General features: G+C 58.5%; 1 protein-coding gene across 23 annotated transcripts in view; it reads right to left on the reverse strand.

The window, feature by feature from the left end:
• KIF1A (kinesin family member 1A) overlaps window positions 1–12,861 on the reverse strand; it is a 116,707-nt gene that overhangs the window by 69,798 nt on the left and 34,048 nt on the right. For all 23 annotated transcript variants that reach the window (XM_063648216.1, XM_063648212.1, XM_063648214.1 and 20 more), the window contains 5 exons: window positions 11,857–12,035; window positions 10,280–10,391; window positions 9,030–9,107; window positions 8,326–8,391; window positions 7,870–7,887 (listed from right to left, as the gene is read on the reverse strand). In XM_063648216.1, coding sequence (XP_063504286.1) covers window positions 7,870–7,887; window positions 8,326–8,391; window positions 9,030–9,107; window positions 10,280–10,391; window positions 11,857–12,035 — 453 coding nt within the window. The remainder of the gene's footprint in view (window positions 1–7,869; window positions 7,888–8,325; window positions 8,392–9,029; window positions 9,108–10,279; window positions 10,392–11,856; window positions 12,036–12,861) is intronic.

Here is a 12,861-nt window from a genome sequence, read left to right on the forward strand (position 1 = left end):
CTCAGTTCCACACTCAGTTCCTCACTCAGTTCCACACTCACTTCCTCACTCAGTTCCACACTCAGTTCCTCACTCAGTTCCACACTCATTCCCTCACTCAGTTCCTCACTCAGTTCCACACTCAGTTCCTCACTCAGTTCCACACTCAGTTCCTCACTCAGTTGCACACTCAGTTCCTCACTCAGTTCCTCACTCAGTTCCACACTCAGTTCCTCACTCAGTTCCACACTCAGTTCCTCACAGTTCCTCACTCAGTTCCACACTCAGTTCCTCACAGTTCCCCACAGTTCCTCACTCAGTTCCACACTCAGTTCCACACTCAGTTCCTCACTCAGTTCCTCACTCAGTTCCACACTCAGTTCCTCACAGTTCCTCACTCAGTTCCACACTCAGTTCCTCACAGTTCCCCACAGTTCCTCACTCAGTTCCACACTCAGTTCCACACTCAGTTACACACTCACTTCCTCACTCAGTTCCACACTCACTTCCTCACTCAGTTCCACACTCAGTTCCACACTCAGTTCCTCACTCAGTTCCACACTCAGTTCCTCACTCAGTTCCACACTCAGTTCCACACTCAGTTCCACACTCAGTTCCTCACTCAGTTCCACACTCAGTTCCTCACAGTTCCTCACTCAGTTCCACACTCAGTTCCTCACAGTTCCCCACAGTTCCTCACTCAGTTCCACACTCAGTTACACACTCACTTCCTCACTCAGTTCCACACTCACTTCCTCACTCAGTTCCACACTCAGTTCCACACTCAGTTCCTCACTCAGTTCCACACTCAGTTCCTCACTCAGTTCCACACTCACTTCCACACTCAGTTCCACACTCAATTCCTCACTCAGTTCCACACTCAGTTCCTCACAGTTCCTCACTCAGTTCCACACTCACTTCCTCACTCAGTTCCTCACTCAGTTCCACACTCAGTTCCACACTCAGTTCCTCACTCAGTTCCTCACTCAGTTCCACACTCAGTTCCACACTCAGTTCCTCACTCAGTTCCACACTCAGTTCCACACTCAGTTCCACACTCAGTTCCACACTCAGTTCCTCACTCAGTTCCACACTCAGTTCCTCACAGTTCCTCACTCAGTTCCACACTCAGTTCCTCACAGTTCCTCACTCAGTTCCTCACTCAGTTCCTCACCCAGTTCCACACTCAGTTCCTCACTCAGTTCCACACTCAGTTCCACACTCAGTTCCTCACTCAGTTCCACACTCAGTTCCTCACAGTTCCTCACAGTTCCTCACTCAGTTCCACACTCAGTTCCTCACAGTTCCACACTCAGTTCCACACTCAGTTCCACACTCACTTCCTCACTCAGTTACACACTCAGTTCCTCACAGTTCCACACTCACTTCCTCACTCAGTTCCTCACTCAGTTACACACTCAGTTCCACACTCAGTTCCACACTCAGTTCCTCACTCAGTTCCACACTCAGTTCCTCACAGTTCCACACTCAGTTCCACACTCAGTTCCACACTCAGTTCCTCACTCAGTTCCTCACTCAGTTCCACACTCAGTTCCTCACAGTTCCTCACTCAGTTCCACACTCAGTTCCTCACAGTTCCCCACAGTTCCTCACTCAGTTCCACACTCAGTTCCACACTCAGTTACACACTCACTTCCTCACTCAGTTCCACACTCACTTCCTCACTCAGTTCCACACTCAGTTCCACACTCAGTTCCTCACTCAGTTCCACACTCAGTTCCTCACTCAGTTCCACACTCACTTCCACACTCAGTTCCACACTCAGTTCCTCACTCAGTTCCACACTCAGTTCCTCACAGTTCCTCACTCAGTTCCACACTCACTTCCTCACTCAGTTCCTCACTCAGTTCCACACTCAGTTCCTCACTCAGTTCCTCACTCAGTTCCACACTCAGTTCCACACTCAGTTCCTCACTCAGTTCCACACTCAGTTCCTCACAGTTCCTCACAGTTCCTCACTCAGTTCCACACTCAGTTCCACACTCAGTTCCTCACAGTTCCACACTCAGTTCCACACTCACTTCCTCACTCAGTTACACACTCAGTTCCTCACAGTTCCACACTCACTTCCTCACTCAGTTCCTCACTCAGTTACACACTCAGTTCCACACTCAGTTCCACACTCAGTTCCTCACTCAGTTCCACACTCAGTTCCTCACAGTTCCACACTCAGTTCCACACTCAGTTCCACACTCACTTCCTCACTCAGTTACACACTCAGTTCCTCACAGTTCCACACTCAGTTCCTCACTCAGTTACACACTCAGTTACACACTCAGTTCCACACTCAGTCCCTCACTCAGTCCCTCACTCAGTTACACACTCAGTTACACACTCACTTCCTCACAGTTCCTCACAGTCCCTCACTCAGTTCCTCACTCAGTTCCTCACTCAGTTCCACACTCAGTTCCTCACTCAGTTCCACACTCAGTTCCTCACAGTTCCTCACTCAGTTCCTCACTCAGTTCCACACTCAGTTCCTCACTCAGTTCCACACTCAGTTCCTCACTCAGTTCCTCACAGTTCCTCACTCAGTTCCACACTCAGTTCCTCACAGTTCCTCACTCAGTTCCTCACAGTTCCTCACTCAGTTCCTCACCCAGTTCCACACTCAGTTCCTCACTCAGTTCCACACTCAGTTCCACACTCAGTTCCTCACAGTTCCTCACTCAGTTCCTCACAGTTCCACACTCAGTTCCTCACTCAGTTCCACACTCAGTTCCTCACTCAGTTCCTCACAGTTCCTCACTCAGTTCCACACTCAGTTCCTCACAGTTCCTCACTCAGTTCCTCACAGTTCCACACTCAGTTCCTCACTCAGTTCCTCACTCAGTTCCACACTCAGTTCCTCACTCAGTTCCTCACTCAGTTCCTCACTCAGTTCCTCACTCAGTTCCACACTCAGTTCCTCACTCAGTTCCACACTCAGTTCCTCACTCAGTTCCACACTCAGTTACACACTCACTTCCTCACAGTTCCTCACAGTCCCTCACTCAGTTCCTCACTCAGTTCCTCACTCAGTTCCACACTCAGTTCCTCACTCAGTTCCACACTCAGTTCCTCACAGTTCCTCACTCAGTTCCTCACTCAGTTCCACACTCAGTTCCTCACTCAGTTCCACACTCAGTTCCACACTCAGTCCCTCACTCAGTTCCTCACTCAGTTACACACTCAGTTACACACTCACTTCCTCACAGTTCCTCACAGTTCCTCACTCAGTTCCACAGTCAGTTCCTCACTCACTTCCTCACTCAGTTCCACACTCAGTTACACACTCAGTTACACACTCACTTCCTCACAGTTCCTCACAGTTCCTCACGTTCCTCACTCAGTTCCTCACTCAGTTACACACTCAGTTCCACACTCAGTTCCACACTCAGTTCCACACTCAGTTCCACACTCAGTTCCTCACAGTTCCACACTCAGTTCCACACTCAGTTCCACACTCACTTCCTCACTCAGTTACACACTCAGTTCCTCACAGTTCCACACTCACTTCCTCACTCAGTTCCTCACTCAGTTCCTCACTCAGTTCCACACTCAGTTCCTCACTCAGTTCCACACTCAGTTCCACACTCAGTTCCACACTCAGTTCCACACTCAGTTCCTCACTCAGTTCCACACTCAGTTCCTCACTCAGTTCCTCACTCAGTTCCACACTCAGTTCCTCACTCAGTTCCACACTCAGTCCCTCACTCAGTTCCTCACTCAGTTACACACTCAGTTACACACTCACTTCCTCACAGTTCCTCACAGTCCCTCACTCAGTTCCTCACTCAGTTCCTCACTCAGTTCCACACTCAGTTCCACACTCAGTTCCTCACTCAGTTCCACACTCAGTTCCACACTCAGTCCCTCACTCAGTTCCTCACTCAGTTACACACTCACTTCCTCACAGTTCCTCACAGTTCCTCACTCATTTCCTCACGTTCCTCACTCAGTTCCTCACTCAGTTCCACACTCAGTTCCACACTCAGTTCCTCACAGTTCCACACTCAGTTCCTCACTCAGTTCCACACTCAGTTCCACACTCAGTTCCTCACAGTTCCACACTCAGTTCCACACTCAGTTCCTCACTCAGTTCCACACTCAGTTCCACACTCAGTTACACACTCAGTTACACACTCACTTCCTCACAGTTCCTCACTCAGTTCCACACTCAGTTCCTCACTCAGTTCCACACTCAGTTCCACACTCAGTTCCTCACTCAGTTCCTCACTCAGTTCCACACTCAGTTCCTCACTCAGTTCCTCACTCAGTTCCACACTCAGTTCCTCACTCAGTTCCTCACTCAGTTCCTCACAGTTCCTCACTCAGTTCCACACTCAGTTCCTCACTCAGTTACACACTCAGTTACACACTCACTTCCTCACTCAGTTCCTCACAGTCCCTCACTCAGTTCCTCACTCAGTTCCACACTCAGTTCCTCACTCAGTTCCACACTCACTTCCTCACTCATTTACACACTCACTTCCTCACTCAGTTCCACACTCACTTCCTCAGTTCCACACTCAGTTCCTCACTCGGTTACACACTCACTTCCTTACTCATTTGCACACTCACTTCCTCACTCATTTACACACTCAGTTCCTCACTCAGTTCCACACTCAGTTACACACTCACTTCCTCACTCAGTTCCTCACTCAGTTCCACACTCAGTTCCTCACAGTTCCTCACGGTTCCTCACTCACTTCCTCACTCAGTTCCTCACAGTTCCTCACTCAGTTCCTCACTCACTTCCTCACAGTTCCTCACGGTTCCTCACTCACTTCCTCACTCAGTTCCTCACAGTTCCTCACTCACTTCCTCACTCACTTCCTCACAGTTCCTCACGGTTCCTCACTCAGTTCCACACTCAGTTCCTCACAGTTCCTCACCCAGTTCCACCCAGTTCCACACCCAGTTCCTCACAGTTCCTCACTCAGTTCCACACTCAGTTCCTCACAGTTCCACACTCAGTTCCTCACTCAGTTCCTCACTGTTCCTCACTCAGTTCCTCACTCAGTTCCTCACGTTCCTCACTCAGTTCCACACTCAGTTCCTCACAGTTCTTCACCCAGTTCCTCACAGTTCCACACTCAGTTCCTCACAGTTCCACACTCAGTTCCTCACTGTTGCACACTCTGTTCCTTACAGTTCCTTACTCAATTCCTCGCACTTCCTCACAGTTCCACACAGTTCCCACACTTCCCCACACTGGCTCACCCGCTTCCTCGCTTGGTTCTGTGGCCCCTCATGCGGCCGCGTGCACTGCCTCCCAGTTCTGCAGTTTCCCACATGGCTGCACACACAGGCTGTCACATGTTTCCCCCCAGGCCTCCCCACGCCCCACGGTGCTTCCGTTTCTCATACAGCTCTCCACAGCATTCCACACAGGTCCACGCGGCCCCGTTTCACCCACCTTCACAGTTTCGCAGTTCCCCAGTTTCTCAAGCAGATCCTCTCACAGTGCCTTAGACGGGGGCTCACGTGGCTCCTCTCAGGCCCTCGCGGGTTCCTCCGAGTTCCCGCACACTTCCCCACAGTTTCCTCCACATTTCCACAGACCCCCCGCATCCCTGACGCAGCGTTCACGCGGTTCCTTGTGCCTTTCGCAGCAGCCACCCGCCTGGCTCCCCGCAGTTTCTCACAGCTCACCACCGCTCCCCGAGCACCCGCCCGGCTCCTCGGCGTTCCGTCACACGATTCCCACGCGGCCCCACACCACTCCACACACCTCCGCTCCCAGTTCCACAGCTCCTCAGAGTACGCGGAGCTCCAGCTCCACAGATCCCCCACGGGGGTCCCCACACGAGCGCACACTTCCCCCAAGCGATTCCCCACACGCTTCCCGCCTGGTTCCCCGCCTTCCCCGCACAGTCACATCCTCCCACAGTTCCCCACGCAATTCCTCACACGGTTCCTCAAATACTTTCCCACAGAGCTTCTCTGTAGCTCCACGGATAGCCCTGCCCGGTTCCTCACGTGATTCCACGCAGCTCCCACCCTGTGGCACACACTTCCTCTCCCGGCGCCACGCACAGCTCATGTTCCCACGCAGCTCCGCTCAGGCCCCCAGAGTTCCTCGGGTTCCCCCCACAGTTCCTGAGCCATTTCTTCCTCTGGTCCTCACACAGGTTCTTCCCGCTTCCGACATAGCGGGCCACACAGTTCTCTGCAGGCTCCCCACACAGTTCCTGTGGTTCTCCACACTGATCCGCACACACTGATCCACACACACAGCTCCACACACACTGATCCACACAGACAGATCCACACAGACAGATCCACACACACAGATCCACACACACTGATCCACACACACAGATCCACACACACAGATCCACACACACAGATCCACACACAGAGCTCCACACAGCTCCACATACACAGCTCCACACACACAGCTCCACACACACAGATCCACACAGACAGATCCACACACATAGCTCCACACACACTGATCCACACACACAGCTCCACACACACAGCTCCACACACACTGATCCACACAGCTCCACACAGCTCCACATACACAGCTCCCCACACACACAGCTCCACACACACAGATCCACACAGACAGATCCACACACACAGCTCCACACACACTGATCCACACACACAGCTCCACACACACAGCTCCACACACACTGATCCACACACACAGCTCCACACACACAGCTCCACACACACTGATCCACACACACAGCTCCACACACACTGATCCACACACACAGCTCCACACACACAGCTCCACACACAGCTCCACACGCAGTTCCACACACAACTCCACACGCAGCTCCACACAGTTCTACACAGTTCCTCACAGTCCCGCACAATCTGCACAGCGGATCCTTCTCTCCTCCCTCCCCACGCCGCTCCACACTGTTCCACACCGTTCTCTCACAGTTCCACACGGTTATCACAGCTCCTCACAGTTCACTCCGCTCCACACTCAATTCCCCACACAGGTCCTCAGTGTCACGCAGTCCCACGCAGTGTCCCATGCTGTTTCCCACACGCTTCCTCTCCTGTTCCCACAGAGTTCCTCACACAGTTCCCCAGAGGGGCCCTGTTTCCTCACTTCGCTCCCACTCGGGTTCCCCACGCCATTCTCCACAGTTCCCCGCTCAGTCCACACGCCTTCTCAGAATTCTTCATACAGCCCCACATGTGTTCTTAGTCTCTTGGAACTCCTCACACAGGCCACACAGCTCTTCACAATTCACACAGTTCTCTGTCCCCACAGAGCCACCACCAAGTTCCCAGTGCGTTTCCCAGTGAGCACCTCGCAGATCCTCGCAGTGGCGCCCGCCCTGTCTCGTGCATTCCCACGCTGGCTCACTCCGTTCCTGCCCAGTCCCTCGAAAGGTTTCACGGCTGCCCACGCAGTTCCTCACACAGTCCCCAGTCTCCCCCCAGGCAGCTTCACACACAGCGCGCTCCACGGCACCTCCGACTCCATACACGTTCGCCTCCCCCACTGGCCCCGTCACGCCTATGGCTGCTCAGAGTCCAGCACGCCTGTCACCCGCTTCCTCTCAGGGCTCCCCAGCCCTCTCCATGCCCGAGGGGCTCCTCCGCGCCCCTCTCAGCTCCTCTCAGGGCCCCCACGCCCCCCAGGCCACCCTTTCCCACCTCAGTGTCTCCCAGCAGCCCCTGCCCCAGGCCCTGCCGTGAGGCCACCCCAGACGCCCTCTGTCCACGCAGACACAGGCACCGCACGGGGCCTCCCACACCCGTTTTCTTCCTTCCCGGGATCCACCCCCATGTCCCCCGCCTCCCAGCGCACTCACTGCCCGCCCCACCCCTCACCACAGGGCGCCAGTGCAGGGCAGACAACACCACCAGCCTCCCGCACCTGCCCCGGGGCTGAAGGAAGCCGCTTACCTTGTTGGGTCCGGAGTCCTGAAAAGGAAAAGATAGAGAGAGGCTGAGGCCCGGAGTGAAGCTGGTGCGGGCTGTGGGGGCGGAAGAGCAGGCGGCCCGGCTCCCTCGCCCCGGCCATGACTCAGGCTCTGCCACCCCGTGGTCTTCTCGACAGCAGCTCCCCCGGGGCAGGGTCCCTTCAGGGCCACCCTTCCCGGGCCCAGGCCTGGGCTGCCTACTGCACGGGGCCAACCATGGCCATAGCCCCACTTTACAGGTGGGGAAACTGAGGGTCCCGGGAGAAACCAGGGCCCCTACCCCTTCTCCAGCGTGTGACACTCCGGCCATCTCCGGGCTCTCCCTTGAACCTGGCCACCTCCCAGACACAGGGCCTGGAAACGGGGGTGACAGGGGCAGGATAGGGGCCCCGAAGACCCTCTGGGGGTCTGGCTATGGAAGCCGGGCCGGGCCACTCACCATTTCAGCCAGGGCGGAGATGACCTTGCCCAGGGTGGTCAGCGACTTGTTGATATTGGCCCCCTCCTGCGGGGAGAAAAGACAGTGGGGTTGGGACTCTGGGGACCCGTGGGGCCTCCTGCTCTGGAGGGACGCCCTGGGTGGACCTGTGCGGTGTGGAGCGGAGGCCACCACCGCAGCTGCTGATCTCTGGGGCCACTCGGGCATGAGGTGCCCTGACAGAAAGCCAGCTGGAGCCTCTGGCCAGGAGCATGTACCCCAGTGTTGCCCTCAGCGCCATGCAAACCCCGATATCATCCTGTGTCCCCCTGAAATGCTTCCGGGGCCCCTGCCCAAGCATCTGGTGCTGAGGCCAGCAGGGGTCAAGGAAACACACTCCTTCCCGACCCCAGCACTGCTTCCCCGGGGTGCCCCGATCTCCCCAGGGAAGACCCGGCCTCTAGGCGCAAGGTCCTTGGGGCCCGAAAGAGGACACCGTCCCGCCAAACCCCGACCTGTGTGCCCAGCGCTGGTGCCCCAGGCACGGCCCTTGGCTGCTGGCAGCCCAAGACCCCAGCCTATGCCCACCCTCCCTACGCAGGCTCACCCTCAGGGTGGCCCAGGCCCCTGGGACCCCAACAGAGCCCTCCTGCCGCCCACCCTGGAGCAGGCCAGATGTGGACACGGGGCCCACTGCAGTCCCCGCATGGCGGCCTGGCCCCTACCTTGAGGCGCGTGCCCTTGGCTCCCGTGGAGTCGGCCCGCTCGCTCCCAGCCAGGTCCACCAGGCTGATTTTGCTCACCTGAAACAGCAGATGCATCACATGCGGGAGAGGCCGCAAGATGCGTGGGGGCTTCCCAGGACCCCTGGGCAAGGTCTCCACAGCTGTTGAAGGAGCCCTGGCCAAGCATCCCCTCTGCAAGGCGCCGCCCCTCCCCAGGCCCAGCAGTGCCGACCCCGCAGTTTCCACCCGCACCTCCGTCCCAGCTCTCCCCAGGCCCTGCCCGAGTGAGTGCCCAGCCACCTTCCCAAGGAAGCACGGGCGCTGCCGCCACATGCTGGGTGCTTTTCACACAAGGGCGCACTCGCTCCCTACGGCATCCACGAGGTGCGACTGTCACTGTCCCCACTTCCACAGATGGTGCTCAGTGTCCGTGGTGGGATTAGAACCCAGCTCCAGGAGGCCCTGGCCCTGCTCAGCCACCACACGGGCCATGGCTGCAGCTAGCGAGGTGGGCACCGGCCAGGCTCCCAACAGGGGCATCCGCAGTCTGGGGTGGAAGGCCCTGCACCTGGAGGCCTGGCCCCTCCTGAGCCACAGCTACAGGGCAGGACTTGCCCACGGACACCGCAGGACCCTCTCAGTGCCCACCAGTGAGGGCAGCGGGGCAGGCAGCTGGGCTGACCTTGTCCAGCTTCACCCTCGTCTGTCCCCCAACCCACCTCAGCCATCCTGAGCCCCCGCTCACTGTTTCATGGAGTCCCGGTCAGGAGGATGTGCCTGGCGGACCTCCAGCACCGTCAGGGACTGAGCAGCCCTCACTCCACCCAGCCCCTTTGTGCTCCCCATGCGGCTGCCTCAGCGAGCCCCCAACCAGGTGGTGGCTGAGGTGCCCCCGGGCCTGGAGAGCTGGGGCATGAGGGCAGGGGACAGAGTAAGAGATGGTCAGGGAGAGGCTGGGTACCCTCCTGCTGCCCCTCCCATAAGCCTGGACTGGCTGTCCAGGCAAAAGCCCCAGAAGATGGCCCCCTGGCCTGGTCCATGGAGAATGCCAAGGCGCGGGAGAAGGGCCTCTGGGGCCCGGGGGGACGTCCACACCTGGTGCCAGTGTAAGTGTGAGGACACTGCCCGCCCCGCACAGGCCAGCATTGGGCCTGATGTCCTTGTGCTGCTCCCACTGGCCTGACCTCCACCCCTACCCTGACCACCAGCCACTGCCCTTGGTGGCACCACCTGTGAGGCCACTCACTCACCTTCTCCGTGGTGATATTGGTCTCTGCGTCATGGCGCTTCTGGGTGAAGATGATGTTGAAGACGGCGTGGGAGCGACTGCTGGTCTCATTCATGTTGGTGGCCGCCACAGTCCTGAGGAGCAGAAAGCCACACATGGTTACCCCTCAACCTGTGGCCGGGTGCAAGATCGCCGGTGGTGCCAGCCCTCTGAACCAGGTCATCAGGGGGCAGCTCCCCCAGACCCCAGGGGCTGCCCTGCTGGACCTGGCACTGATGGCACCTCCTGCCAGGACTCCAGCAGGGCCCACGGCCACCTGCCCACAGTGGCGTCCTCAGCCCCAGCCCTTGCCTGGTGTATTCGGGGCAGCAGTGACTGCGAAAGCTTCCCACTCCTGGGCACAGAGAAGCCCATGCAGTGCCCAGCTGGGCAGGAGCCCTCCAGGGCCGTGATGTGGGAGGGGAAGGGGCTGTTCACTGTCCACCCTACCACAGCCCACACCCGCCGCTCTGGGAAGCCCAAGGAGCCCGCCACACCCCACAGGAGGTGGCATGGGTCTCGGCAGGGTCCTTCAGAACAGGAAGCCCAAGGCTGCTGAGGGTGGCCTGGAGTTGGTCCTGATGCCACCCTGACCTGCCAGGGACCTCAGGGAAGGCTCCCAAGACTCAGCACACGGAATGTGGCAGCCCAGGGCCCACCTCCAGCATGGAGTCACAATGACGGCCAGGGTGCGCTGTGGGCCTCATCAGGAACAGCACCCCCACCCACCAGCCCTTGTGGGGCCACCAAAGGGGTGCAGGATGGCGCAGAGTGTGACTCACGACCTCAGGAGCTGAGAGTGACAAGGGCCATCACCTCACCCTCAAGAAGTCCCGGGTGGCAGAGGGGGTCTGTTGCCATGACAACCAGGGCATCCCAGGCAGGAGGCCCAGGGCAGCAGAGGCCAAGGAACCAGGTTGCTTATGGCTGCAGCACTGTGCAACCGAGCCTCCCCACATGCCCCCTGACCTCAGCACGCTGGCCCCCACACAGAATCTGGACCCCTAGGACTAGCAGAGCAGCCGACCCTCCCCACATGTCCCCTGATCCCAGCACGCTGGCCCCCACACAGAATCTGGACCCCTGGGACTAGCAGAGCAGCCGACCCTCCCCACATGCCCCCTGACCCCAGCACGCTGGCCCCCACACAGAATCTGGACCCCTGGGACTAGCAGAGCAGCCAACCCTCCCCACATGCCCCCTGACCCCAGCACGCTGGCCCCCACACAGAATCTGGACCCCTGGGACTAGCAGAGCAGCTGCCCCACCAAAGCAGCAGCCACAGATGCTGCCGGCACCCCCCGGGCACCTCAGCTGGAGGACACAGACCCCCATGGAGGAGAAGCCCCATGGAGGTGACAGTGTCCCCTGCACAGGGGGAGCCCTCGGCCTCTCTTGGGCTGGCACAGGCCTAAACGACCTCGGGCTCAGGAGGCCACACCTCCACGGGGGCACAGATGGACCCTACCAAAAAGTGCCAGGACCGAGGTGAAGGGGCTTCCTCCGGGGAGAGGCGGCAGGACAGGAGGGCAGGGAGGTCCAGCGAGTCCCTCCACCCACCTGGCCTTGTTCCCTGAGTCCATGAGGTCCTGGATGTCATTGTAGGAGGTGACAGCCAGCTTGGAGAGGTCCTCCACGTAGGGCCCCAGCAGTGGGTGCTCCCTCACGCGAAGGTTGCCCTTGTTCTTGGGGTTCAGGAGGTCACGGACGCGCTCACAGTAAATCTCCATGTAGCTGACCTGCAGGGCAGAGCCAGGCCATCAGGGACCCCTGAGGCGAGGGAGTGGGGCTGCCACTGGGGGGACTCCTGAGTGAGGGGGTAGGGGTCAACATAAGGACCCCTGAGTGAGGAGATGGGGGCCGCCATCAGGACCCCTGAGTGAGGGGGTGGGGGCCACCCTGAGGGGATGGGAGCCAGCATCAGGACCCCTGAGTGAAGGGGTGGGGGCTGCCTGCTGGGCCCCTGAGTGAGGGGTGGGGGCCGCCATCAGGAGCCGAGTGAGAGGGTGGGGGCCAGTATCAGGACCCCTGAGTGAGGGGATGGGAGCCACCATCAGGACCCCTGAGGGGATGGGGGCCAGCATCAGGAGCCCTGAGTGAGGGGGTGTGGGCTGCCTGCTGGGCCCCTGAGTGAGGGGGTGGGGGCTGCCATCAGGACCCCTAAGTGAGAGGGGGGGCACTGCCTGCTGAGCAGAGGGCTCCCAGTCTGCAGCCCCTGTGTGTATGTTCGAGGCAGGGGTGTCAATGTGGCCTCCCTCACCACGGCCATCCTGGGCTCTAGGACACACACACACCAGGGCCACCCCAGCCACGGCAGGCATGGCCAGGCCCTGAGCTCTGAGGCACCTGCCCCTGCCCTGGCACAGAGCAGCTGCTGGAGAAGCACCTGCCAGGTGGGGATCACCTCATCACTCTGTGCTTTGGGGGTCTTGAGCTCTGCCCAGGCCCGCTGTCTTGCCTGCCACTTGGATGAGTGAGGGACAAGCTGGGCGTGCAGACCCATGGTGGGCACTCACTTTGCATCAGAAAAGCACTGCCAGCCACTCCGGATTCCCAGCCCTGCCC

This window comes from Pongo pygmaeus, chromosome 11, assembly GCF_028885625.2.
Source record: "Pongo pygmaeus isolate AG05252 chromosome 11, NHGRI_mPonPyg2-v2.0_pri, whole genome shotgun sequence".
NCBI classification, from domain to species: domain Eukaryota; kingdom Metazoa; phylum Chordata; class Mammalia; order Primates; family Hominidae; genus Pongo; species Pongo pygmaeus.